The 26,894-nt window shown below is 45.2% G+C and overlaps 1 protein-coding gene across 1 annotated transcript in view; it reads right to left on the bottom strand.

Annotated features, from left to right (window-relative positions):
• CLMP (CXADR like membrane protein) overlaps positions 1 to 26,894 on the bottom strand; it is a 42,095-nt gene that overhangs the window by 8,074 nt on the left and 7,127 nt on the right. Inside the window, exons 2-3 of the mRNA XM_029962060.1 lie at positions 1,481 to 1,638; positions 601 to 829 (exon numbers count right to left, since the gene is read on the bottom strand). Of these exons, the coding sequence (XP_029817920.1) occupies positions 601 to 829; positions 1,481 to 1,638 (387 nt within the window). The remainder of the gene's footprint in view (positions 1 to 600; positions 830 to 1,480; positions 1,639 to 26,894) is intronic.

Raw genomic sequence — 26,894 nt, 5'->3', positions numbered from 1 at the left:
TTCAGGAATCACACCAGTGATGGATTTTAGGGGACTTGAGCTGCAATTGTGTGCAACTTCTCAGTGTGTTTATGATACTCTGTGGAGCTGTACCACCACATTCCTCTTCTGGGCACTATTTAGAGAACATCCTTTCCCTCCCCCTACTTCCCCATTTCTTCCTTCTCCCCACAGCATCTGTCAGGACACAGCACTTCTGCCACGGGATCACATGTACATGGAAAAGCCAACCTATGAGCTGAACTCAGGGAAAGGGAATACTAATTATGGCAGCTTATTTGTCACCTCCACTGACTTGGGACCAGGCTGGGGTCCTGGGACATGAACTCACAGCACACAGCAGGAGATTTGGACAGGGTGATCAGCCCAGTTTGGGTGATGAGATCATTGGGATAATTTAAAGAACAGTTCATATGTTGTTGTGGGTAATCACTTACCTCAAACCCACTCTTTAGGCTCTTCCTGTGGCCTGTCCTTTGCCAAAAAAACACAAAGGCAGATATGGAGTTGGACAGGGAAACCTGACTGTGAGATGTCTCTGTGCATTTATACTCTGCTGAAATAAATCTCTCTCCAGGAAGAGAGTCTAGAATTATTTATTTTTTTTTAGCAATACAGTGTCCTTACCTACCACCTTGAGGGTGATTCGAGACCATTCATACCGCCCAGCATTTTTCACCTTGCAGATGTACTTCCCTGCATCGCTGGACTGCAGGGAGATGATCTGTAAGGAGGCATCTCCAGCCAGGAAGTTGGATGTGAAGGAAACACGACCTTTCTGCTCCTCATTCAGGTCATCATAGACACGGCCCCCGGAGTAGGTGATCACCTGAGGGGCACAGACAGGCACTGACAGCCAGCTGGGGTTGTACTTTCACACAGAACAGCAAATAAAGCCTTTCCAGGAACTCCAGCCCAAGGTTCTGCCTGGTTAAGTGACTTGCCAAGGGTCACACAGGAAACCTGTGGCAGGGTGGAAAATTAAACCTGGATTTCTAGTCTGAGAATGGCACATAAAGTGTATTTATGCTAGAGATTGGAGCATTTATACGACTGTCAAAATAGACATCAGCTCATGTCACAATATATCCAAGCAGTCTGTAGGCTTGGCTGAGCTAATTTAAGTTACTGCAGACCTCATTTTTATAAGTACTGAACTCCTGTATGTTTTTCCTGAAACCAAGGATTCAAAAACTGGGCCTGCAAAACCCAAGGTCGTTTTGGAAAACCTGAAGGGCAGTTCTGAACTTGAAATATTATCAGTCACCCCTGGGATAAAGGAAACGTGATTGTAACAGAACCTGCTCCAACACAGCTCGTGTGGCTATCAAATAACCTTTATACGTGATAAATCTCTCTAAATCAGCCGTGTTTTCTAAAGGTCAGCAGAGCAACTTGCAGGGATCATCACAGGAGTTTTGTTAAATCAGTGGCTGGTGGGGTCAAGGCAGGAAGAAGAGGATTTTCTCAGCCAACCTACCGCTTTCTGCACGGTTTCCGAGATGTGCAGCAGCCACTCGATGTCCAGGCTGCCCTGCTCCACGAGGCCCAGGCTGTGGTGACAGGGCAGGGTCACGTTTTCCTCAGCCACCCTCTTAAACTCAGTCTGAGCCTTGCCCATCCAAACAGAACAGGAAGCTGCAAAACAGATGCCAGTGGTCACAGTTCAGGGGGCATCTCTGCCCTGGGGGGGCTCACCAGCCAGGTCTCGGCTGGATTCCTCCTCCTTTGCTTCCCAGCATCAAAGAAAACCCACCAGCTTGGCTTCCTGGGCAGATTGCAGCTGATGAAAGGGGACATTTCTACAAACAGAGGCATTTTCCCACTGCTGTTGGAGCAGGGAGAGCAGATGGCTTCACACTGCAGAGCTGTCGATACTGAACTCACACCCACACCCTCTGTGCACTCCAGATAAACCCCTCAGTTTTGCCTTCACCTCTTATCACCTTAATTTAAAAGCAGTAATTCCACCCAGCTATCCTTCAGAGCCCATCACTTTATCCCTGTGTCACTCTGACAAGGCTTGGAGTCTCTTCCCTGATGATGCTCTTTTATTTCAGCACTGGAAATAAAAGACAGGCCTGGGAGGAAGAGGGTTAAACTTGATAAAAGCGTGGTACAAGTAGGACAGGGAAGTGTCTTTGAACAGCAACGTCAGGAAAAAAATATAAATTGCCAAAAAGCGTTTGTCAGGATTTTAAACAGAAAGAAAAATGGGAGGAAAGTGCCAAGTGGACCCACTAGAGGGAAGCAGAGCCCTTGAAATGTCAGCCAAAAAAACCAAAATGTGTGTTAACGCCCTAAAACCTGGCCCAGGAGATGAAACACCGCAGAAAAATAGGATGTTCGGCCAGCACTGCGTTAGGCACTGTCTGTTCGAGTTTTGACACTGCATCCACACTAAAACTGAATAAAAATCAGGGATCAATGGTTGGATTTGCCCATCTCCAACTTCTGAACGTGGACACGCCATGGTAAGTTCAAACTCAGTTAAAAACTGACCCAAAAGGTCAGAGGTGTGGAAAATTACAGGCATTTGGGGTCAGGGGTCCCCCAGGTCTGCCCTGGCAGCAAATATTTTCCAACCAAGTTTCCACGGGGATTTCTAGGGCACAAATACCATCTGCCTCCAGGGTATGGATCCTCAGAGGGCAGTTGGGTTGTTCTTCAGTTTTGTTGTTCAAGACAAAATCCTAAAAACACGGTTTTTTTTCCCTGCGAAAAGAGAGATTGAATATTTTGCTTCTTGGGCCAAATATTGTGAAACTGGGAGAGTTCACAGCCCTGGGAAGTCACATTGTGACTGAACACACAGCCCACAGCAGGAGCATAAGCTGTTCCAGTTACACAGGCTGAATTTGTTCCTATACTTGTATTTAAAGAGTGGATCCTCAACCTTCCCTTTACCTTGAAGTGAAAGACAGAGAGAAAAATCACATCCCAGACGACACTTGTTCAGCTCTGTTCCTTCAGGAGCAATTTGGAAAATTCCTTTTGGAAATTAGAAAACGTAGAATTTGGCTTTTAGAAAATTCCTTTTATTCTCAGACCTGCCTCTGAGTTGTTACCATGAGCATCCTAATTTATGCTTCCCAAAACCCTTTATAAAAAGGTATCATCTACTACACTCATGCACCTTTATAGAACACCCAGAATTACAAGACAGGTGGAGCCTTGCAAAGGATTAATCTCTCCTCCCCTGCATTGATCCCGGCATGAATTAATGACAGTGAAAGCTCCTTTTCAGCCACATTAGCTGCTTTCTTTAAAGGGAAGAGTAATCCAGTTTATCACTCCATCTGCCAAATACAATTACAGTCGTGCCCAGGACGAGCCCTGCTCTCCCCTCAGCTCCCATTGCTGCTGGCTGCCCTCATTAACGCCCTCATTAAGGCCGGCCCTCGTTAGATGGTGATCAATAACCTTAATTTAACCACCACAACAGGGACCGTTCGCATCCCATTTGCGGCGTTGTCAAAGCCAGCGGAGCGCTGCGGGTTTGGGCACACTGCGGTTTAAAACTTGACTTTACATTAAAAGTCTCGGTTAGCATTAAAAATCGCCGCTTGAGAGGGTGTAAGAAATATCATTTCCATTCCTTTCTAGCTTGGACACACCGGTTTTAGGGGAGCTCACAGTCTGGTACTGCTCCCAGCAAACATCCCTGAGGAAGGGCCTTGTGCCTCTAAACTCATCTTCTAAATGGGAGTAAGAGAAGAGAAATAATGACTACAAATTTCTAAAGCCTCCCTTTTTCTATTTTTCAAAGGTGCCTGCAATCAGAAATAATTTGGAGCCAATTCACCATTAAACCAATAACCAGATCTTCAAACACTGTGCATACTTTTCTATAATATTATTTTTAAAAGTCTTATTAAAACCCCCTTGACTTGCCTCTTTAATCCTTACTAGTGCTGTAACAATGCCCACAAGCTCCCAAAGAAGTTTAAGTTTTGCTGGTGTTTTAAACAAGACACTCACTTTATTTTCTTGCCAGGCAGCTGTAACTGTACAGAATTAAAAGGAAGCTCAGAACAGCTGCATAAAAGTACCCAGAGAGGTGCCAGTTACAGAAATTACTCGTGAAAAATCCAGAGAGAGCTCAACGTGAACAATCCTGATGTTTTCCACAGTTTGGGGAGGGTCTTGTGGTAACAAGCAGGGATGAAATGGAAATTTTAACTTTAGACACGTGCTGGAATTTCCCTTGTATACCTCAAATAGAAAAAGCAGCTAGAAACATATGCAGGTCCCTTCTAGGTTATTAAAAGTGGTATATTATTCAAAGAAGAATAACTGCTGTCTGAAGTTATATTTGTGTAGATGAGACCGTGCAAGAACAGGTCGAAGAAATGGGATGCTTTTAACTAAACCTCCCTCCTCCCCAGTTTAAGTTTTATTTAAACGGCTGCCAGAGGAGGGTGTCTGCTCATGGACAGCCCCTTCCAGCAGCAGTGGCCGGGACACACATGGATTGCAGAGGAATTTGCCCCTGGGAGCCCCTTTCTGTGCTGGATGGTGCCCAAGCGGCTCCAAACCCTTTCTTTCCAAAGCTCCGCAGCCACGCGAGGGCAGAGCCCGCCCGGAGCCTGAAGGGCTGGATCTGGCTGGCGAGAGATGAGACAATGGATGGTTTTCCCAGAAATCCGATCCAGGAGTAACGCCACATGTATGCAGGCTCCGCTGTTCTTACCCAAAAAACCCCCTTCCCCTTCCTGTGGGCAGCTCTTTGTGCTGGGAGCAGCAATTTGGGAAGCGCTTCTTCCAGGGTTACTCAGGTTTTTACTCAGCCCCTGTCCCACGACTTCAGAAAGAGGGGGGATTGTTTTTCCTGCTTGTTCCAACCGCAGCATTTTGGGAGCCTTAAAAAAAAAACAAACCCAAGCCTTGGGTGCAGTGCCAGCCTTGGTGCCACACCACAGGAGAGCATGTTCAGCATTCGGGGGGGAGACTTTGCCTTGTTTGACTGTTCCCTCTATTGTTCAGAGCACAATAACTCACCGACACCCTGCAGACAAGGACAAAGGCTGTCTCGTCCCTCACCGGTGCTTAAATCTCCAAGGAACACGGAGCAACAAAGATTTTAAACAAGCCCAAAGGCACCGCGGGCAGCGCCCACCCGGGTTTGGCAGGGGGAGGACACACAAAAAGGGATTTCAGCCCTCTCAGCCCCTTCTGCCTCACATGCATGGCAGATTTGAAAGTATAAAAAGATGTGGGCAACAGCCTGCGTCTCTCTCGTGGAAAGATGTCAGCCTTAAAGTATTTCCCAGAACTCATTTCAGCATTTTGCAAGGACCACTGATTTCAAAACTGTGTTTTAAAGGAGTTTGAATTTCAGCAGAGTCAGCCCTTTGAAATGGATGTGGAGGGAAGGAGCCACGTCCTGTACAACACTGAGTAAATTGGGACTGTGTATTTGGCCTTATCACAGATTATCATCCTCCAAAGTAGTGTTTTCATGCCTGAATCCATACCCTGCTCACACTTACTTTCCTGTACATGAGGCTCACTTGATTTTCATGCCCATCCAATGACAAGTACATGTCTATACACAAACACACATATATACCAACATCAAATATACATTAACAGACAAGCAGAATCAAAGTGGAAATGAATGTTTTGCTGACATTTTTATTTGTAGGCAAATTCGCATCCTAAAAGCTAAAGAGCTTCCAGATTTAAATCTTTCATTAAGTTCAGAAGGTTTGGATTAGGGAGCAATGCTAAAAATAGATTATGCTTTTTAAAAAGTAATAAGTAGTGCTGTATCACTTAACTGCTGGAATCAGGAGGAACAGCCTGGGGAAGAGTCAGAGAATCAAGATACAAGAAATGCATAATCATCCTTTGTAAACTTGGCCCAAACCATACCTACATTTAGGGCATGAATATCCAAAATGGGCCTTGAAAAGTTTCAGCTGCTCCAGCGAAGTTTATTCTTCAGCTACACTTACTATAATTTACCTTGGCTTTTTATCAAGGATGACATTTGCAGCAGGCTATTCCAAGACACTGATGTCCCAGGAGGAGTAGAAATAAAACCTGTAATTTTGCTGCAACTTGAGACGTCCTGTCCCAGCACCAGAGAGAGGGAAGAGACTCAGGAAGAGACTCAAATCTTCCCTGCACCAGCAAGGACAGGAATTCCACTGGTATCCACACACACAGTTTATCCACTGTCTGAACAATTTCCACTCCACCTGAGATAGGTGCTCTGCCTGCTTTTGTTCATTAATATCAGAATGTTTCCTGGGTGGGAGTGTGACAGGAACAGTGAATAACCACTGATGTCAAGGCTCATCACATCCCCTTTGAAACAAGAACAGTTGCCCTACAGACAAGTTCTCAAGTGCAACCAATAATTCCCTGCTCTGATTTATTTAGAGGCTTTCCTGGGATACTCTTAAAAGTCATTTCCACATCTGTCATTGCACTGTCTGAAAATGGGATCCTTCTGAGAAGGAGCTTTTGGCCCTGTAGTCCTCTGAATAACACACTCTGAAAAGCCAGGACACCTCAGGGCATCCAACCGTCCCATGTTAGAGCTGGTCTCAGCTAGACCTTCAGGCTGAACTCATTTAAGGTACTCATTTAAGTACCTCATTTCAGTAAAAATAATCCAAATCAGCAAGAACTGCCTACTTAAAGTTTAAATTAGCCCAGGGAGAATAAATATCCCCAGAACTACACCAGAGTGTTCCTCTGGGTGAATAATCCTGCACTTTTGCCTCGCTATTCTTGTGCTAAAATCAAAGCATCTGAAAACAGAAGAGGTCTAAATCATGTCTATACAGAAATAACATCTTGTGGAATAAAAAACAAAAAGCCCAGGACAGATGCAGCTCTGAACCACCCCTTCATTCCAGGAATTTAAGACATTTCACATCTGTTAGAGTTCAGTCCTGCTAGAGCCCTGTAGGAAATGATTTACTACCTTTCCTTAGGAAGAAGCAAAAGCCTCTCCCCCTCTCCCCCCACCCAGTGCTAACCAGCAAAACCTGAGCGTTTTGCAAGAAGCAAATTCAGAATTTTCCATGCCTGAGTAGGAGGCTGACAAGTACTTTTATGGCCAAAGAGTCCCATCCCGAGTGAAACTTCGAGAGCTGCTTGCGTGACTTGGGAGTTAAATCAGCTCAGTGCTGAGGACACCCCGGACTGCTCTGACAGTCAAGTATTTGAGGCTCAGTGGGCCTTAAAATTAAACTCTGTGGAGAAGCCAAGCATCTTCCCCCTCCCAGTGCTGTTCTATAATGACAGACACGGGCACATCAGAGCTTTGATCTCCCCTGGGACTCTTCCCTCTTCCCCCAGTTTCTGCTGCGGAGAAAGGACAGTGAATATGTTGGTTTATTCCAGACTCAAGAAGGTCGACACCCCACTCATCCTCAGACCACACAGCCCTAATAGTTACCCTGACAGCATCTGGGGCCAAAATAAACAAGGAATGGTGTCCTCCTACAGACAGACAGCTCTTCTGCATTCTTTGCACGAGTGGGGGCGGGCCAAGTCTCCTAAGGATAATTACCCGAGCCAAGGCTGTGCTCTGGGACATCTGCTTTGTGTATTCCTTGGCTGGCAGACACACAGAGGCCAAGGGTTGCCTTCTCCCGAGAGCCCCAGTGCTCCCAGTGCCCAAGCCCTGGCCCCAGTGCGTGCTGCCTGCAGCCGGCTCCCCTTTGATGGCAGGAATTTCCTTGGGAAGTGAAAGCATCCCAAATATCAAAAAAAAGTGAGATAAGAGTCAGCTCCCCCCGGAACTGGGCTGGCTGTGGTGGAACAGAGAGGTCAGCCCAGCCCCAGCCCAATCCACACAGCCCTGCAGGGGCTCTGTAAGTGGAACCACATGTGCTGGAGGAGCCTGTTCAGACAGAAAGAAAGGGGAAGAGTCCTGCATGTGGCAGAGTTTCCAAGTGGTGACGTGAAGCGTTTGGAATTGGAACTGCAGAGGAGTGAGGAAGGCCCGAGGAGAACAGAAAAAAAACACATTTCACAAAGCAAAGGCTCTGAATTTTAGAGGTTTGCAACAACTAAGCAGCAGTGCAGGAGGGGGCTGGAGTTTGGCTGGTGATACACAGGTCCTGTGAACAGAAAATCACGAGCAGTCACCCACCAATCCTTCCCTGGGCATCCTTGGAGGACCCAGGGAAGTGACTTGAGGAATGATTGGTACCAGCACAGTGTCAGTGCACACAATGTGTGTCTAAATGCACAACAAATGTCTACATGAGATGGTCCAGTCAGGGCAAGTCCGGGTCTCACAAATGCCCCCAGCAGCAAGGATGCAAATTCCCCAAGGACAATCCACTAAGGAACCCCTGAATTTGAGAGAGGTGAAAGTGGTCCTGCAGCACCCAGAAACCACGTGGAACTAAGGATCTTACCTATACATTCATGCAGTCAAGAGGTAAAATTCTATCCCTGAAAGTGCCAACAGAAAGTTTGCCTTCTGCACCAACCCACACAACTGAATCCAAAGTCTAGGGAGACTTGGGAATATTGGGAAAAAGCCCATTGAAGCATTCCATGAGCTGAGGGCCTTCCCAGGCAGCTCTGGGTGTGCTGGGGCTTTCCTTTTTTTTTCCTCATTGCACTTCAAAAACCAAGTGCATGTAGGAGATTGTGGGTTTACATCCCCGGAGACCCAGGAACAGAAAACAAGGCACCAGAACTGCATCTTCCAATTTAATGGTTCACGGAGTGCTTGTGCAGGGGAACGTGTGAAATCCCTTTGCCTTTAGTCCAGGCAGTTTTATCAGTGAAATGGTCCAGGTGTCTCCTGTTTACAGCAACACAGCTCAGCCAAGCCTTTCAGAAATGCAGCTGCTGATTTCAAGCTGTGAGGACTAGATGTGTGCAGAGACCTTGTCAGTGCAGATCTCAGGTTCCTTGAGGGATGAAGCACCTCTGGCTGCCTGATATTCCCTTTCTCTTCAAGCCTGTGAGATAAGATAAATACAGTACTCCATGCACCTTAAAGCTTTGTATTGAGGGAAGCAAGAAAACTGCACGTTCCACCCCTGAACATCAGGAATTTCACTCCTTTTGCCTGGTTTCAAACCAGGCTTGGAAGTGTGAGGAGGAATGTGGTTTCAATAATAATTTCTAGGATGTCTTTTGTCTGAGAAATGAGGCCTCTGTCTCCCAGGGAGCCTATTGTTGCTGTCAGTTCAGGGACACACAAATGAAGGCACACAGAAATGAAGTTATCTGCCCAAGGCAGACACCAAGCAGAATCCAGAATACAAACCAAAAGAGACAGCAACAAAACTGTTTTCAAAATAGTTTTTGTCCATCAGATCTCTCCTCACCCATTTTGAAATCCAAGGAGTGGGTTGCATCAGCTGAGGTAACTCCGAAAATTGGGGAGAGAAGAAGAGACTTGAGAGATTGATAGAGATTGCCAATAAAACCAAATGTACTGAGGATTCCCTCTCCTTTTTTTATATCCCTTAGCCCAGTGTAACATGTTAACCAGAAAGCACTGAATTAATTGTGCTTTTCTGCTACTTTTTGTCATGGAAATCCAGCTTTTTTTAAACTTGCCAAAAAAAGGTATCAGGAAACCCAGGGTATTCACAGGTGAGCTTCATCCCTTCCTGCAGCTTCCTCTCAGATCTCATTTCCAACAAAGTTTGGTGTAGTTTTAAGGCACAGCCTCCAGTCCCTGCTCAGCACATCCCTGTTACCTCCCTGAGATGTTCAGTTGTGGGCTCCTAATTGCACATAACAGGGGCTGACATCTCACTTATCCACGACAAGCCCCACTAATATGATACAAAATGAATGCCTAATGTATTAGCACTCTGTCACTTTTCATATCCACTCAGCCTCAAAGCCTGGGCCACAGCCTGCCCTGAGGCAGGAGATGAACAGCAGCAGCTCCTCCCCATCACCCCCAGAAGTCTTGTGAATGAGACATTCAACTTAAACACTTCAGAGCTGAACCTGAGGTTCAGTCCCTGAGCTCTGAGCACAGGACCAGGAACAGCAGCAGCTCAGAACTCCAGGAGAGTTGTGGTCACAGGCAGCTCTTTATTTCTCACCAGTGCTGGTGTGGTTTGCATCAATGACTTCTTATTTACTGACTCCAGAGGTAAGAAAACTAAAGGGACACCTTCTCTTAATCCTGACCTTTCACTGGCTTCACTGTGAACGAGATGGAACTAAAAAAGGGGGGATCAAGTTCTTAATGATGTTGTCACCGTGGTTCAGTTCCCTCCCTGTGTCTCCCCCAGAGCCTGGCACATCCCTGTACCAGCTGCAAGCAGACTCTGAGGACATTTGCATCTTTTCCCTCACTTTTTCCACAGTTACCAGGAGTTTTGGCATCTGGACACGACACCGAGGTCTCAGACGAGCGGAGGCGGAGCCCTAAATCCCACTTTCTGAATCAGAGCTGCGAATGGAGCAACTGGGATTTGCTGAGGAATGTAAACCCCCCTGCAAACGCTGGAAGAGACACCCAACTGCACTTTAGGAAGCAATTCCCTGAAGTTCTCCATGCTGTGTGTGAGCTCAGGCTGTGCTGAGCAGCCTGACCGTGCACTGGGAGAGGCCCCGTGCTCCAAACGATCCCCAGCCTCTTCCCAGTAATATTTCCAAGCCAAGGAAAAGCCTGGAGACTGCACTCCTGAGAACTTGCACTGACTTCAGAGAGACAAGCCCAATTTGGGAAGCATTCTCCCCTTGCAGGGAAAGCTTTCCAGAGGGGAGCACAGCAGCTATTTTAGCTGACAACGCTGCACAGCTGCTGCAGGGGATCCTGAAATCCAGGAAAACACTCCAAAGTCTGACATGGGAAACAGGGAAATGTTCTTTAATATAGAGTATAACAGACCCCTGCATGTATATATATATATGTGTGTGTTTATTTTCAGTGAGTGTCAGGAGCAGCTGTACCTCAGGTGTTCTCCTGCACTGCCACAAGGCAGAGGGAACAGGGTGAGGAGGATCCTGCTCCCCCCAGGACTGCAGGGTGGGAGCTCAGGGCCAAATTCCAGCTCCTGGATCCTTTCCACTTGCCAACAGCCTACAAACCTAAAAAGGACATGACTATAACAATAAACTTGTTTAACTGCAGCAGTGCTGCAGCCTAAGAAACCGCAAAAAAAAAAAGAAAAATATTAATTTTTTCTGCTTCTGTGAAATCTTTGGAGCATTGAAGAACATCTGGAAGAACGTGTTCATTGGTTTTTCAACTTATTTAATTATAAACTTTTCTTTCTTCTTTGACCTCAGTGTAGATTTATCAACCCCCCGACCTTTAAAAGTTCAAAGCATGAATTAAGTTGCCATGTGGGATGCTTGGAAAAGGCATAAGGACTAAACCAGAAAGCAGCTCCATTTCACTTCCAACAGAAACATGTTCAAAATAAGACTTTTCAAATCCAGTTTTAACAGGCTTTTGAACATGCAGGTGGAAAGACCAAAACAAAGCTTCAGAATCACTTGAGTTAAATAAATAAATATTATGTTTATTTAATAATATATACTTTATTATATGATATAATTTTAATATATAAAATAAAGAATATTTAATTATATAAGTATATTTATATTATAATATATATTCTTCTATATATAATAAATTTTTTATCATTATTTATATATAAATATATAATTATATTATATATATATATATAAGAAATGTGATTATTTATATATAATATATTTTATGGTGTAATATATTTTACATATATAAAATAAATGTATTTGACAATAATATATTAATATTAATATTATAATATATTGTTTATATTTTAATTATTAAAATAATATATTTTATATAATATATAATAATATTATAAGATATTTATAGGAGATAATATATTAATATATAATATGTATTTTATATATAATAATGTTATATTTATAGATAATATATTATATATATATTTTTATATATAAAATAAATATATTTATTTATAGATAATATATTTTATATAGATTTTAATATATAGAATAAATATATTTATTTATAATATAATAATTTTATATATATATTTATATATCATAAATAAATAAATATACTTATTATTGAGTTAAATAAATAAATATAACCTGCAAACTGTTGGGGGGACAGAGGAATGCTATTCCGGGGTCAGACAGCTCCGAATCTATCAAAGCTGAACCACACAAAGGAGTTTCCAATGGTCATATCCAACTACCTCTGCAGTGGGAATGAGGTTGGGAGGGAAGCAGATGTTCCCGTGCCCACCCTGGGCTGCACTGCCAGCAGCTGAACTGCATGTTACATCTATTTTGCATGTTTGCAAATACCAAGGGTCCTGCAAAGCAACCAGGATCTGTCAGAGCCCAGGGCCATTGCTGGGGGGGACCCCGAGTGAGAAGATGCAGCAGCACTCCTGCCAAATATTGCTGTGCCCTTTGCTGGAAAGAGCAGCCCAGCTCCTGGCACACAGCCCTCCCTGCAGAGAGGGATGCTCCGAGGGAGGCTGCACAGGCAGAGCCCTTTGGGAGGGCAGAGGTTGGGGATCAGCCTTCTGAAGGCAAAAAAAGCCCTGTCTGAGAGCCACAGAGCCCTGGTGAGCAAGCAGAGGGTTTCCAAGCTGCTGAAATGAAGAGGGTAAAAATGGGATTCGGGCAATGGCTGAACCAATCTGCTAATTGGATGTGAAAAGGTCAGGCATCCGATCAGGAAACACGCTGGAAAGGTCAGGGGGAGCAGAGGGAAGAGGCCTGGGAGGAATGGAGCACACATGGCCCAGCTCCACTGCTGGGGCTCCATCTCCACCCTCCTTCTCAGCTCTCCTCAGAGCTCTGACCAGCCTGAAAGCATCACTGAACTTCTCCACCCTCCTTCTCAGCTCTTCTCAGAGCTCTGACCAGCCTGAAAGCATCACTGAACCTCTCCCGTGTCCTCATTCAGGCTCAGGGTCCCCACCACAAGTTGGGCAATGGATTTCCTCAGCATCAAGAAGTGGTTTTATCAGCAGCCCTGGCTTAGCATAAAGCTGATGTTGAATAAATATTGGAAACCACAGAGAAAAGGTGGAAGGACAACAAAAAATAAGAATAGTGTAGTAAAGTATAGTCTATCTTGGGAAAAAGTATTTTAGATTCTGCTGTGATCATAATAGAATCTATCAGAGCCACTGCTGTTGAGGACAATAAAATGCCTGTGGTACCTGCCATAAACTCCTGATATCTCAGTTTTACCTGAAGTGCTTTAGAACCACAGAATAGAGGAGGTCAGAAGGAACCTCCCAGGAAAATCCAGTCCAATTCCCTGCTCCAAGCAGAACTCAGTCCCTTCATCATCCTTATGGCCCTTAGCTGGACTCATCCCAGTACACTTATCTCCCTGGGGACCCCAAAGAGGGCACAGCAGTTCCTGGGAGGACAGCTCAAGGTAGAAGAGGACCTCCAGCCCTGCTGCACACATCAGGTTTCCTGGACAAGCTGCAGCTTCTCTGCTCCTCACTCCTGTCCTTTCCAATTTGTGTAAGCAAACCTGCCTGCCTGGGGGATGCATATGTAAAGCTTACAGAGGGAACAAGGAAATGATGAAGGAGTCAGAGCCAGACTTCTCAGAGGTGCAAAGCTGGATGAGAGACAAGTCCTAAAAAGGGTTATTGTGGTTATTGTTCATTATGGGAACGGTCAATCCCACTCAGCATATTCCAGGATTGGGGCTCATAGCTTATGGAACCAGCACCCTTGGAACTATTCCAAACTCAGCTCCTGAGCAGCCTGATATAACCTGACCCTGCTTGGAGCCCTCCAGAACTCCCTTTTCATTTCTATCCTTCTCTGAGTTTTCCAGCAGGTCAAACAGACACTGTCCAGGCTCCCCAGGGCAGTGGTCACAGCACCAAACCTGCCAGAGCTCAAGGAGTGTTTGGACAACACCCTCAGGCACAGGATAGGGTTTTTGGGGTGTTCTCTGCAGGGCCAGGAGTTGAACTTTATCCTGATGAGTCCCATCCAACTCAGGATATTCTGTGATTCTGTGACTCCAAGTCCCACTCTCTAAACTCCAGCCATCTGTCAGCCACATCCACCCCTCCCAGCTCCCCCAGCATGGGTGGTCTGTGGGGAGAATTCCTAATTTATTGGATGAATTCAGCCTCTTTTCCTGCTGACAGTATCTCTGAGCAGGTCACAGCTGTCTCCAGTTTCACTCCAGTACCAGCTTTTCTCCATCTCCAAAACTAAACAAGGACAATAAAACAAGAAAACTAAACAAGGACAATAAAACAAGAAAACTAAACATCAGCTACACATCACCTGATGTTGTTTCTTGGTTGTCTGAGTTTGCAAGTAAAAGCATAACTACTGAACGTTTGGGGTTTCCCAAGATTTGTTTGGGCAACGCTGGAATTTCACAGTAGCAGAAAAACATCTAAATAAACAACTGCCCACAGAAAGTAGCACAGAAAGAGACAAAGAAAATGTGCAAATATTCATATTTTACCTTAGCAGAGTACTTGACATTATCCAACAATTCTCTAATTTGGGGAGGTGAGGCAAGAACTGGGGAGCTCAAACACTCCAGTTTGCTTCCTTTGGCTCCACTCCCTGTTGTGATCCTGGAAATGAACACCACTCCAGGTTTACAGGGTTTACCCTCTCTGCAAAAGCCACAAAATACACTTTCCTGCAAGGAAGTTGAATTGCCCCAATTTAGTGTTCCAATGGGTTAATTTTCTCTTCAAAAATTCCCAGGGTTCTCCAGCCCAGAATTGCCACAAAAAGCCACCAAAAATCTTTGGCTACTCTCTGCAGCACTCATGGGTTTTTGCTGGCTTGACTTCTCCAGGAAAAGCCATTTTCTGTAATAGGAGCTGACACAGCTTCTCCCCCCCTGCTTAAAAAAAGGCATTTTCAGTGAGAACAAAGACCTGATAAATCCACTCTGCTCTCTCTCTGCCTGCCCAAGCTGCTGTTCACCCTCATCCCCTTCACCCAGGGCATCCACAGCTGCAGGCCCTGAGCACCTCTGCAAATCCAGGAATTTGGGATACTCAAGCCTGTTATTTCTCAGGGACTTGGATATCAGAGAAACAGAGGAGTGCAAAGAAAATTAAACAGTGCATTCAATAAAGGGTCATTTATTTACTTATTTAAACCTTCCAGATTTCATCCACTGGCAGTTAATTAACTTCTTTTTTCTTCCATAAGCAAAGACATCTTTAACATGACCCTGTGCACTGCGCACAATGAACCAGACAAAAAATTCCAGCTTCCCTCTGCTAAAATCTCCGTGTTCTCCTCACAGCCCTTTGCTGAAGCTCCCAATTAACACTGTTTTCAGTTTGCAAAGGAAAAAGAAAACTGGTTGGAAAGCACAACCTGCCCATGGATAACCAGGGATACAACCAGGGTGACCAAGGTCAGAAGGAATCAGTGGCAGAGTTGGGAATAAGATTTGTAATTCCACCCAAATCAGAGTGAACACAGGAATTCTCAGTGCCCCTCACCATAAGGCCAAGCTTAACTCCAGCTAAACTGAAGGCACAGTCCTTTTGTTTCCTGAAAAAATTGAGTTTTGTGGAATGTCATACAAGGGACCACTCAGTGCCAAGGGGAGACCCTGGAAAAAAGGCCATATGCCCACAGTGTGCTGACTTCCAGAGACTGGAACCCTCCACAGACCACAGAATAGAAAAAAAAAATGATTAAAAAAAAAATCAATTTATTCCTTGTTTCCAAACAGGACAGAAAGTGAAGCCAGCCCAGAGCTCAGGCTGTGAGGAGGTAACTGGCTTCTTGCCCGATACATTCATTTTTCTGAGGCCCCTCCAGCTCCACATGGCTAAAAAAGGAAGTTGTGCTGGAAAGCAAGAAGTGCTGCATCTCTCCCCTGTCTGCCTGGAGGGAGCAGCTCTAGGTGAGCTCTGGGCACCCAAAGGAAGAGCAAAATGCTGGGATTTGGGATTTCACCCAAATCCTGCTCCGTGAAGCGAGCAGGGAAACAAGGACCAGCCGTCCCTGACACTCTCCACACCCCTGGCTGCTGCCCCAGGGCTTGGCTGTAAAATACAGGTGTCAGGTTCTCCCACGTCCCCCAAGCTCTGAGCAACTGCAGGCCCTGAGGAAAAACACTCCAGTTTCTTTTCCCCTCCATGTGCTGGTGCCACGTGAGAGCAGAACTGGCAGCCGACGGCGTTTCCTCCCCAACCTGGCACAGCTGTTGCAAAACCTAAGTATTTTCCCATTATTACTAAAAATGGCAACAAAAAATATCCCTTTTTACACTGCAAGGGCCAGGGTTTGGTTTGGTTGGGTTTTTTTTCTTTTTTTCCAAGGTTTTTTCTGCCTGGAACTGCCCCAGCACAGGGAGCAAAGGTTCCACACCAAATCCACCAGCTCTGCTCCAACATCCCTTTCATCATCTCCTGGTGTTGATCAGGAGACCAACGTGACCAGTTCTGTGCCAGTTTTGAATATCTGGTACTGTTTTACTGGGTGGAGAAGAAACCAGCTATTTCACCCCATTCTAAGTGGTGAATTCCAAGAAAAATTCCCCTTCTCCTTCCCGAAGCAGCCACCCCCTCCCTCCAGGATTTCTCCCCGTGCAGGAGGTTTTGGGATCAGGCAGTTACAGGAGGTTTTGGGATCAGGCAGTTACAGGAGGTTTTGGGATCAGGCAGTTACAGGAGGTTTTGGGATCAGGCAGTTACAGGAGGTTTTGGGATCAGGCAGTTACATAAGTGCTGCAGGAAACTTGAGGGGGAGAATGAATGTCAAAGCCTGCTGGAACAGGGACCCGGGAGCCTTGTGGGTTCAGTCTCCAGCATCCATCAAACATGATTAATTTTAATGTCACAACATTTTAATGTCAATTACTTTTAATGTCACAGCTTCCTATTTACTGGTGCAGCCGTGTTTTCGAGCCTGATGAGGAGATTCCCCCCAAAAGAACTTTTAAGATCAAATAAATAAACAATTCAGAATAACTGTAGCAAACAAGCACCAGCCCAGTGCCTCCCTGCTTTTGGAGGGCTCTTGGTGAGGGGGAATCTATTCCAAAGCCCAGGAATTGAGAAATAGAGCATCTGAGGTTTTCATGTTTGGGGTCAAATTACTGCTTAGAAAAATTCTCTTCCACTCCTTTTTTTTTTTCTAACTACACAATTTTGCTAATTGTGGCTTGATATTATTCACACGAGGATATATTTTGTTTAGATGCTGCAAAGAGAATAACACAGACAGTGTGATCTTAAAATCTATGTACAAAAAGAGACCACAGCAAGTTGAGACTGATGAAGAAACTCGTAGAAGAGGATTTGAGACTTAAAATCCGGGGGGAAAAAAACCAGACAGCCAAAGGTTTTTTGCAAAGCAACAGGGATGTTTCCAAGCCATTCAAGTGCTGCCTGTTTAAAAGCCTTTACTTTGAGTCAAATTCCTCTGGTTTTATATTTTTATGAACTTTTGTTTGTTAAGTGTTATTTTAAATAGCTGGAGAGGTTGACAAAGCCTCAAACCCCACGAGAAAGAACAAAAGCAGCCTTGTGGGTAACTTTAGAACAAATTATAAGACTGAGGATAAGTCAGGCCTCTATTCTGATGTGAAACTTAGATGGACAACAAAAGATATTTGAACAGACAAGCTAACTAAAGAAAACAAACAGGAAATTAAGTCAGACACCTGCATGGCCTTTTTTAGTCTAAGAACTGACTTGTTCCACTCACTGAAATACTTTTGAGTGCCCAACTGCTGCAGCTCTGCCTCAGAATGCAGGTTTTAAGCCTATAACAATTCAGTGGGAACTTTTAAGTGCATAGTTCCACCAAGTTCAGTCTCACCCAACAGTAAAACTGTAAAAATGAAAAATGCACCATTCATTAACAGAGTTTCCAAAGCAGAACAGATGAGTTTGGGCTGAGTTTCAGTGCAGAGGTCACAGAACATCAGCCTGATGTTTGCAGTTGGACAGCTGGCAATTCTATCAGCATCTTTTTCTGAGAAACAGCCCTTCTTGCTCCACTGATGGACTGGTTCAGGGACAAATTAAACTGCCTGATAATTCCTTGAAACTTGGTTTCTATCCTGCATTTGTCAAGGTCCAACTTCCAGCTACCAGCTCCTAAAGACCCACATATTTACATTATTAGGTAACTGCTCTCAGAGGGCTCTGCAAAGACAGCAGGGACTGATCCTGGGCTCCATCCTGGCAGGAGGAGGTTTAGCACAAACCATCCTGATTTTGGGATCCAGGGCTCATTAAGAACCGAGGAATTCCCTTGACTCCATGAGTTTAATTCTCCCTCTTCTCAGGGAATCCACCCCAGCACCTTCCCTGGGTGTCAGACCCAGAGTGTCTCTCACATCCTGGTGTCTGTTCACCTGGACACTTTGGTGCTTGTCTAAAAACATTAATATAAAAGATGAGCAGGTGAAACACGAGGTGCCAGACAGCACATCCTGCCAGAGCTCTGGGTGTCTGACAGGGAGCACAGCCTGGAGTCACTTCCCAGCCTCCCACAGTTCCCATTCCCTGAGCTAAACCCAGCTCAGCTGCCTTGTTTCACCAAGCTGCAATCAGCCTCGTGCCTGGGCTTTGCTGCAGGGACCTTTCCCCTGACCTAGACTAAGCAAAGGCTCTCCAGGCACCAGCTCCTAAACAAAGCTCCACATTGCAATTATTTACTCATCCCTTCCACCCTGAACCAGCCAGAGACAACGAGGGTGGCTGGGGGGCTGCAGGGACATCTGCCAGGCCAGCCCTTCCCCTGAGGCTGCAGAGCCAAAGCTCACATCCCTCAGCAGGTTCCCCAGCCTAGTTTTGTTTGAACTCCTCCATCAGCCTGAGAAATCCTGTCTTCTCTATTCCAGCCAGCTCATCAGACCCACTGCAGTTCAGCACTTCAGGCTGATAAACTCAGCCAGTGTCCATGCTCTTTATTTGCACTCAGATGTTTGCCATGAAACACGTTCTCCAATAAAATCTCAGTAAGCTCAAGTTCCCTCTCCCCATGGCAAGCTGGGTACACCCCATCAGGGCTGTGGATGTGCTAAACAGCATCCACACCTTTCCTTAATGCACACAGCACTGAGAATCCGTGGGAAGACAGACTTGGATCACGCTGGGTTTGTGATAAAACAGGACCAGCAATACCAGCAAAACCTGACACATTGTTCTTTCCCAACAACCTGAGAACAGCAGAAGCAAAACTTGACTTTGCAGTCTTTTAAACAGACTTCCACCTTTCCCTTTGGAAAGGTTTAGTCCCACAGGTGATTTCCAAAATTTACCTCATCAGTGGCTACTCACCCTCAGTGAAAAGACATGATGCTAAATACCCAGTGTTGCAGTATTACAGACTAGCAGAGGTACAACTGGACCCATTTTCCTCACAAATGCACATTGAAATGGAACATCCAACTACTAGAAAACAGATTCAAAGGGCTTATCTAATGCCTTCCTGAACAGAAGTAACTTTGAAGGCTCAGTGACAAGTTAAATTTATTTCTTCAAGTATCCAAATGCATCATTTTCTGCCTAATATTCAGCCATAAGTTCCCCATGTAACCCTGTGATTTCACATCCTGTCACTTGGGGCTTTTTTCCACCTCCACCCAACACTGGGCCCTTCTGGAGTGAAACACTCCCTCAGATCAACTGTTATCCCCTCTGATCCCTTAGTTCCCAGCTCCTTATTTCCATGTTTGCTCTCGGGCAGGAGAGCCTGACTCACCCAGGCTGAATCTCTGCGAGAGAAATCAAACCCTTCTTAGGGTTACCTGAGAGTTTCCAAGGCATCTCTCAGAGCCTGATGCAACTGTGACATGAATAACTGTGGCAAAACCTATGGGCAGGAGGAGCTATGGATAAATGAGTGCATTATGTTTGCTGAGGGGGAAAAAAACTGGCTGAGGAAGTTTTGGGGTTTTTTTTTTTTACCCTATTGCTGTATTTTTGCCCTCAAACCAGCTCCTGTTAATAACTGGAAACAAGCTAACAGGCTAAATGGGTATCCCAACCCTTATTGTACCTGTTATTCTGACACATGCTCATTAAGAGCTGGCACTCAGTCCAGGACACAGCTTTAATGTGTGAATTTTGCACTGCCAATTAAGGAGCCCACTGGCTCTGTGTGGAGTGACAGGAATAGACACCCCTCATGTCCCTGTTCCCAGCCTGAATTCACCCTCCCAGGCTGCTCCCTGCCTTCCTCGAGCCCAGCAAGCTCAGCAAAAAGTTGCAGCAGCTTCATAACACTGGAAATTGTCTGTTATTTTTGCTTAGTAAACAAGGGGGGAAGAGAAACATCCAGTGGTTCCAGAGATGACAGCAGCTCATCAGCCCAGACTACAGCAGGGTCCATCTGGACCTCATTAACATCTAGAAATAAACCCAATATCTGCCAGGCAATGGGGCTTATTTGACATTTACACAGGACAAGCCAAATAGGATGTGCCCACTTGCAGGGTCCTGGTTGATCCTGAAGGATTTTTTGGGATGGTTGCAGGTCCCAGGCTGACTGGGGAGGGAAGAACAGGGTATTTCTGAGCAAGATTCACAGCCTGGTTTGTGGTGAGGCCAATTCCCTTGACCATCCAGCTGCTCCTGGCATCCTGCAGGATACAAGCTGCTGGTTCAAGGGGGGGGACATTGTCATGGGTTTGCTCAGAAATGTTTTATTCAAGCTGTTTATCCTCAAAAGAACATTTTCCTTTTAGATTAAATTATCTGGATTCTGTTTATTCTAAACACAGGAGACAGGACTCAAGCATTTCCTCTTTTAGGAAGTATGGCTGAGTGTGCTTCCTACAAGATTTATAAAGAATTCAAGCAAGGACTTGTGTGGCTCCTTAAGACTTCAAACTCTTCCTCCCTAAATGCTGGAAGAGCTGGCTCTGTCAGAGCACAGTTACATCCCAGTGACATGGAATACAAATGCAAACAGACAGCAGCTATAAGCTCTCTGCAAAGGGCAGGATGATAAAAAACACGATCAAACTATTGAGCAATACTCCACATTTTGGTCTGAACACCATAAACTACGTTATATAATGAGATATTTCCCTTTTTACAGCTGGGGAAGCCCAGGCTCCCAAAGGACTCATAAAACCACCTCCTGGGATTAGAGTTGAGATGAGACGAGTTAATGAGCAGCAGAATTGAGTTTTAAGAGGGAAAATTTTCATTCCAGTAGACTACAAAGTCACCACTGGAACTGGAAGCAAAGCCAGAGATTCTTATCTTGTCTCCTTACCAACAATTCTGACTCTTCTGCTGTGAAGACCCTGCCATGGTTTAGATGCCATTTTCCATGCGGGAATTCTCCACCTCCACCTGCAGCACTGGGGAAGTGTCTTGTTTAATGTTCCAGGAGACCTGAAAGCCAGACCATGAGCAGAGCTGCCCTGCCCATCAGGCCAACCTGTCTGAGCATCCCCAGCCCTGCTCAGGACCCAAACAAGTCTCATGTTCTGGTATCTTTAATCCCTCACAGCTGCCCAGGACATTTTCCCTGGCATCTGCTCTGAAAGTTCATATATTATGTACCACTCCTGCATCAGAGAGGGACAGGAGAATATGAGCAGTGACTGCTATTTAAAGTGTCTGCAGGAATAACACTTATCTGCTACATGGAGTCTTCCCTGCCTGCCCAGGCTGAGCTGGGGGATGGAGGGGGTTTATACATCATGCATAATAATCATTACCTGCTCAATTAGTGCTGTTAGAATGCATGGCTGGCACCAAGTGCTGCCCCTCGTGCTGCTCTCCACCAGCTCCCTCTGCTAGGGGAATTCTTCCTGGTTTATTTTTAATTCTGCATCATAATCAGGCCCTAATTTTATGCATATTGGCTCAGGATATTTTTTTTTCCTTCCTCTTACATTGTCAGTCTGCTTGTCACATCCTTGCTGAAGGGGATTCCTCACTCGAAGTCCTTCTCTTGGTAGGGTAGGATGGCCTCTTTTGGCTGAGGATTATAGGCTCTGACAGTGCTGACACAGAAAAATAAAACCCCAGAATGATTTAAAGCCATGAGCAGGGTTGTTTCCTCCAGATCAGGGATATATAGCTCCTACTGCCCTTTCCTCTTATAACTCAAACCCAGTCTAAACCCAGCTACTTAAACCAGAGAGCAACCACAGATCCTTTGACAGCCTCCCCCCACCCAGCTCTCCTCACTTGCTGATAAGATTATCAAATTTATTTTCATTGTAATTTATGTTATTATCCATTTCATTACTGATTTTGATTGTTCTATTAGAATTATTTAATATTTTACTATTTTTGTTATAAATTTATTATCATCAAAGTAACAAGGAGACCACACAACTGTCTTTCCCCACCATGAACTAAAGCATTTATGGTCCAGGGTCACAGCAGAAGTGAGACTGAAGCTGGGACAATAAGACATAAAGGGATGGAGAGACTTGGATATACTCAAAAGAGAAAGGACAACACAAACCTCCTAAATCCAGGGAATTAGATCACACTGCCAGGCAGATCCACACTGGAAGGGTGCTACCAAATTTCCATAAAAGAGTGAGCTCAGTTCAAATTTGCTTCACACAGATGCTTTAGAGAAACAGAATTTATTTACTTTTTAGTGGCTTTTTTCCCCTCCCTGCTTATACAAGACGACCATAAAAAAGTGAAGAAGCATTTGAATCAGCAGCAGGGCTGGAAAAGCAGTGCTAATCCCTCCCAGAATAAGCTCCTTGAAATTAATTTGCCTCTCCCATGGGCTGAAGCTGTTCTGGTGCCAGACTTGCTCTATATCAGGTGCTTGCAGTGTGGAGAGATGTTCCACCCCACTCTGACACTGCCAGGACCTGGAGATTTACAGCAAACACCCCAAATCCCACATAAAGCCCCAAAACCACCAGAGAAGATGTGCACACAGAGTTAAAAGAGCTCCAGCATACTCCAAGCATGTCTCATCAGCACAAAAGATGCCAGGAGCTATTGGAGCTGCTGCTTTTCTGGGTTTTCCACGCACAGGGCTGCAGAAAAGGAAATACTGAGAGGACAACCCCCAGGACAGGAACTAGGAAAGCTACAGCCAGGAGCAAAGCTGGGTTTGTCATGGGGGAGAGGCTCCAAGCCTGCTCTGGGAGCAGGGAAGACAGGCAGGAGTGGCACTGGAAGGGGAGAGGTTCTTCCATATGTCACATGCCATTGCAAAGTGAGAGAAAGTACATTTGCATTCAAAGGATTCTCCTCAGGGAAGGCAGCCTTTGTCAAGATAAAGGACATTCCTCTGCCCAGCACAGCCTCCATGAAGTGATGCTAATACAGGATAGATGTTCCAGCTTTTTCACTTACAGCAAAAAATTAGGCTTTTTACCCCTCCCTTAATTTAATAGTCACTTAATATTCCTGAGCTGGGCTAGGACATGCCATACACCAGCATTATAATCTATAAAATCAAGCATGTGTCAATTATCTGTGCATTGGCTTCTGGAAACAAAGAATGTCACAGTGAACAGTCCTCAGCAGTGCTCAGAAAACCACTAACAAGGGAGAAAAATTAAATGTCAATATTGTCTAAGTGGCTAGTTAAAATCATTCCACATGCATGAATAATCAGCTTTTCCTTCCCCCCCCATCTTTTTGCTTAAAGGTATTTCTAAAGAAGAGGGCAAATAAGGAAAGAATTAATCTGAGTATCTTCAGTCCCCAAGTTTTCTGCCTTCTCACTGCATGAATTTATGCTCTAGAATTACACAAATAGAGGTTAATCTGGTGCCTGGCTCGTTTAGGCAGGAGGAAAAACAAGTTTAAGATGTTTTGGGTTGCTGTGCAAGCTTTTGAATCTGCAGAGCTGTAGGGAAAGGTGCAAAGAGGCAAAGGAAGAGTCCTGCCTTCAGAGCACTTAAAATCCAGGAAAATATCATCTGGTTGGTGCAATAAGACCCAGTTTATTCCATCCATGTCCTGGTTTTGTCTTTTCTCCTGTTTCCTGGTGCTTCACAGAGGAGGATGTGGAGAGGGGAAGGTGCCTGATACACTGCATTCAGTGCCTTTTCCTAATGGGAATGTGCCCACTGCTGTCCCTCAGTGCCTTTTCCTGATGGGAATGTGCCCATTGCTGTCCCACAATGGAAGCAACAGTGCCCAGGGCATTACTAAATGGGAAAAAGCTCCAGTAATTAGAGGAAAGAGGTTTGTGTAATGCAGGATCGTTATCTTGGGAGCAGCAGAGTTCTGAGCTCCTCCTGTCCCAGGTCATGTTGGGTCTGAAATTCACTGACAGCTGCAGAATTGTCCTTTTTTTTTGGCTCCAGGGGCAGCCTCAGGCTAAATGGAAGGAGCTGACAAAGCCAGGCAAGCTGGGATCCATTTGGCACAGCGAGTGACACCAATGGGAAGACTTTCCCCCCATTAAACCACAGGCTCTGGAATTCTTCAGCTCCATTTCTACAGTGATTTCAGAACCTTTTACAGCTCAGGAGGGAAAGGTTGTTACCTTGTGAGTGCTCAGAACAGCAGCAGAGGCACAAAGCAGCAGAAAGCATTTTCAAGTGCATCCCCAAAACTTGGAGTGGTTAAGGGACCCCTCACAGCACACAGAGTTGGTGTGACCAGATCGTGTGTCCTTAACACTCCCATCTTCCAAAGTACCAATCCTTGAAATGGAGACACTCTAAGCTAACAAGCACTTAAAAATGGGGCCTGAATTGCTAAATTACTGAGTCACTGGCCAAATCAAGGCTGGAATCTAGACATCCTGAATGCCTCTTTGACCAGAAGACACTCACAATTGCTTAAAAATCCCCTTTGAAGAGAAATAATAAATTTAAAAAAAAAAATCCCAGCATTTGTCCACACAAAAGCTATGCTTTGTCTGGTTAAAATTCCCTTTGTCTCCAAGCAAGAGCTTGAAACAATGGAAGGGAAGAGAGGTTTTGCCCACAGCACAGACCACATGAGGACTAGACAAAGCTGCACTGTGGAAACATCCATCCCTTCTGTGGGCTCAGAAAAGCAGCTCCTCCTGTGAGATGCTGATGCTCCTGGGGATCAGCACCCAGCTCTCCCCAAGTGCCACCTCAGTGACACTCTGGGATGGAAGCCTGCAATGGAATCCACACCTGCTGCAGGCACCAAACCACAGAATGCCACGGGAGCAGCAGAGCTGAAGGCCAGGAACACTTTGGAGGTCTCAGAACAAGCCCAGTGCCAAACTGCTCATCTGGAGCTGAGCTGCTGAGCTTCACTGGCAAATGGATGTGCTCAGGTGACAAACACCCAGTGTTTGCCATGTCACAGCAGCACTGATTCTACAAGGACACACCAGATCTCCCTCACAGGGAGGGATGGAGCTGGCACAGGTGGCTCCCAGGGGCATCCAACCCCTGGCACACCGGAATAAACACTCAGAAGGAACACTACCAGCACTTTAGGAACTGCAGCAGGGGGTTTATGGCAGTAAGAAGCAATCACTAGAACTTCATTCCCACTTTAAAAGTAGATTAATGACAAATATCATTCCCCCTTTAGAGGTAGAGCACCCTCAGCCACCACATGAAGCTGAATTTCGTTTGATGTTTCTTTTGGAATCTATTCAGCATTGCAAATTAACTCAGGTTCTTAAATATCTGGCTCCAAACACCAGGCCAGGTTTGCTGCTCATCTCGAAGTACAATATCCAAGAGTCTCCCCAGGGTTTGCAGAGCCCTGCTCTCAGTGGGGCCCTGAACCTAAATAAAGCAAATAAAGCACACAGTCACCAATAACCCCTCACTCAGCAGGTCCAGCTCCCCTCAGAGCCCAGTGAAACGGTTCACTAAGTGTGATGGAAAGCTCTCACACCGTTTTAAGACTGGTTTCATGCTCCAGGAATTTCAAGTAGTGCTACCAGAGACATCTGAAAATGAGGTGGTGCTGCAGCTTCCACTGGCAATCGTGTGCTACTTCATTTATTTATTTTTTTTTTGGAAGCACACAGCAGCCCAGGCTCATCTGGGTAAAACACACTGCACCAAACCCTGTATTCCATGTCCCTGCAAGTCAGGCAAGGTCCCTGGCTTCCCATTTTTGAGCACACTAAGCTGTTGGCTTTCCACGAGCAGCACTTCTGCCTGCTCATGTCTTACAAGACCCAGAGAGCATTTAGCAGACATGCACTGCAGCCTCATGCTGCTGCTCTGAAATGAGTGCTAGTGCCAGTTAATGCCTGGGGAAAATGAAGCAATTTCCTTAATATTACTCAACAAGGCAGGATCAGCAGCAGGATTTTCCCAGCACCAGCCTCGAGTCTCACTCCAGCAGATTTAGTCTGGAATTACCCCACCACAGCAGACTTCCAAATCTGGCTCTGGGTACCTTTTTTTTCCCTGCAGAGCTTTGATAAATTGTCCTTTGTTCAGGAAAAAAAAATAAAGGGGAAAAAAAAAAAAGCCCTGATGTTGGAGAACGTGGCTCCTTTTTTCCTCTTGTCCCTGGAATTGTGATTGGAAATAATTGGAAGTGTCACTGGAAGTAATCAGAAGTGACAGTCCCTGGGCTACGAGGCTTTTGCTTCAAGTCTAACGATCCCCCCGCAAAACAAAACCTAAATTTAAACAATGAAGTCATAAAGTGATTTGCCTTCAAGGTTGAAAACCCTGCAATATTTTTTTTTAAAACAAAAAAAAAAAAAAAAAAAAAAGGGCTTGGCTCTGGTTTAGTTCAATATTCAAGGCTTGCTGTGTTATATTAAAGACAACCCCCTGCACATACAAAGACACCTCAGGATTTCCTGGCTCTCTGCAGCCCTACAGGACAGAAAAAGGTCCATATTGATATTAAACATTTCCATGGCCTTTAAAATTTTATCAATCCTTTAGGGAAAGAAGTAGATTGAGCAGTCTGAGCTATGAGACTCAGCCAGCACACATCTCAAATATCTCAAATACTGGAAAACCACCTAATTCCAATATTTTTTGATGAAGCACAAAGGGAATGGAGTGG

Source organism: Manacus vitellinus, unplaced genomic scaffold, assembly GCF_001715985.3.
Source record: "Manacus vitellinus isolate BGI_N305 unplaced genomic scaffold, ASM171598v3 scaffold_41_pilon, whole genome shotgun sequence".
Lineage (NCBI taxonomy): Eukaryota > Metazoa > Chordata > Aves > Passeriformes > Pipridae > Manacus > Manacus vitellinus.
Note: the sequence above shows the minus strand (reverse complement) of the source record. Positions and strands in the feature narration are given on the sequence as shown.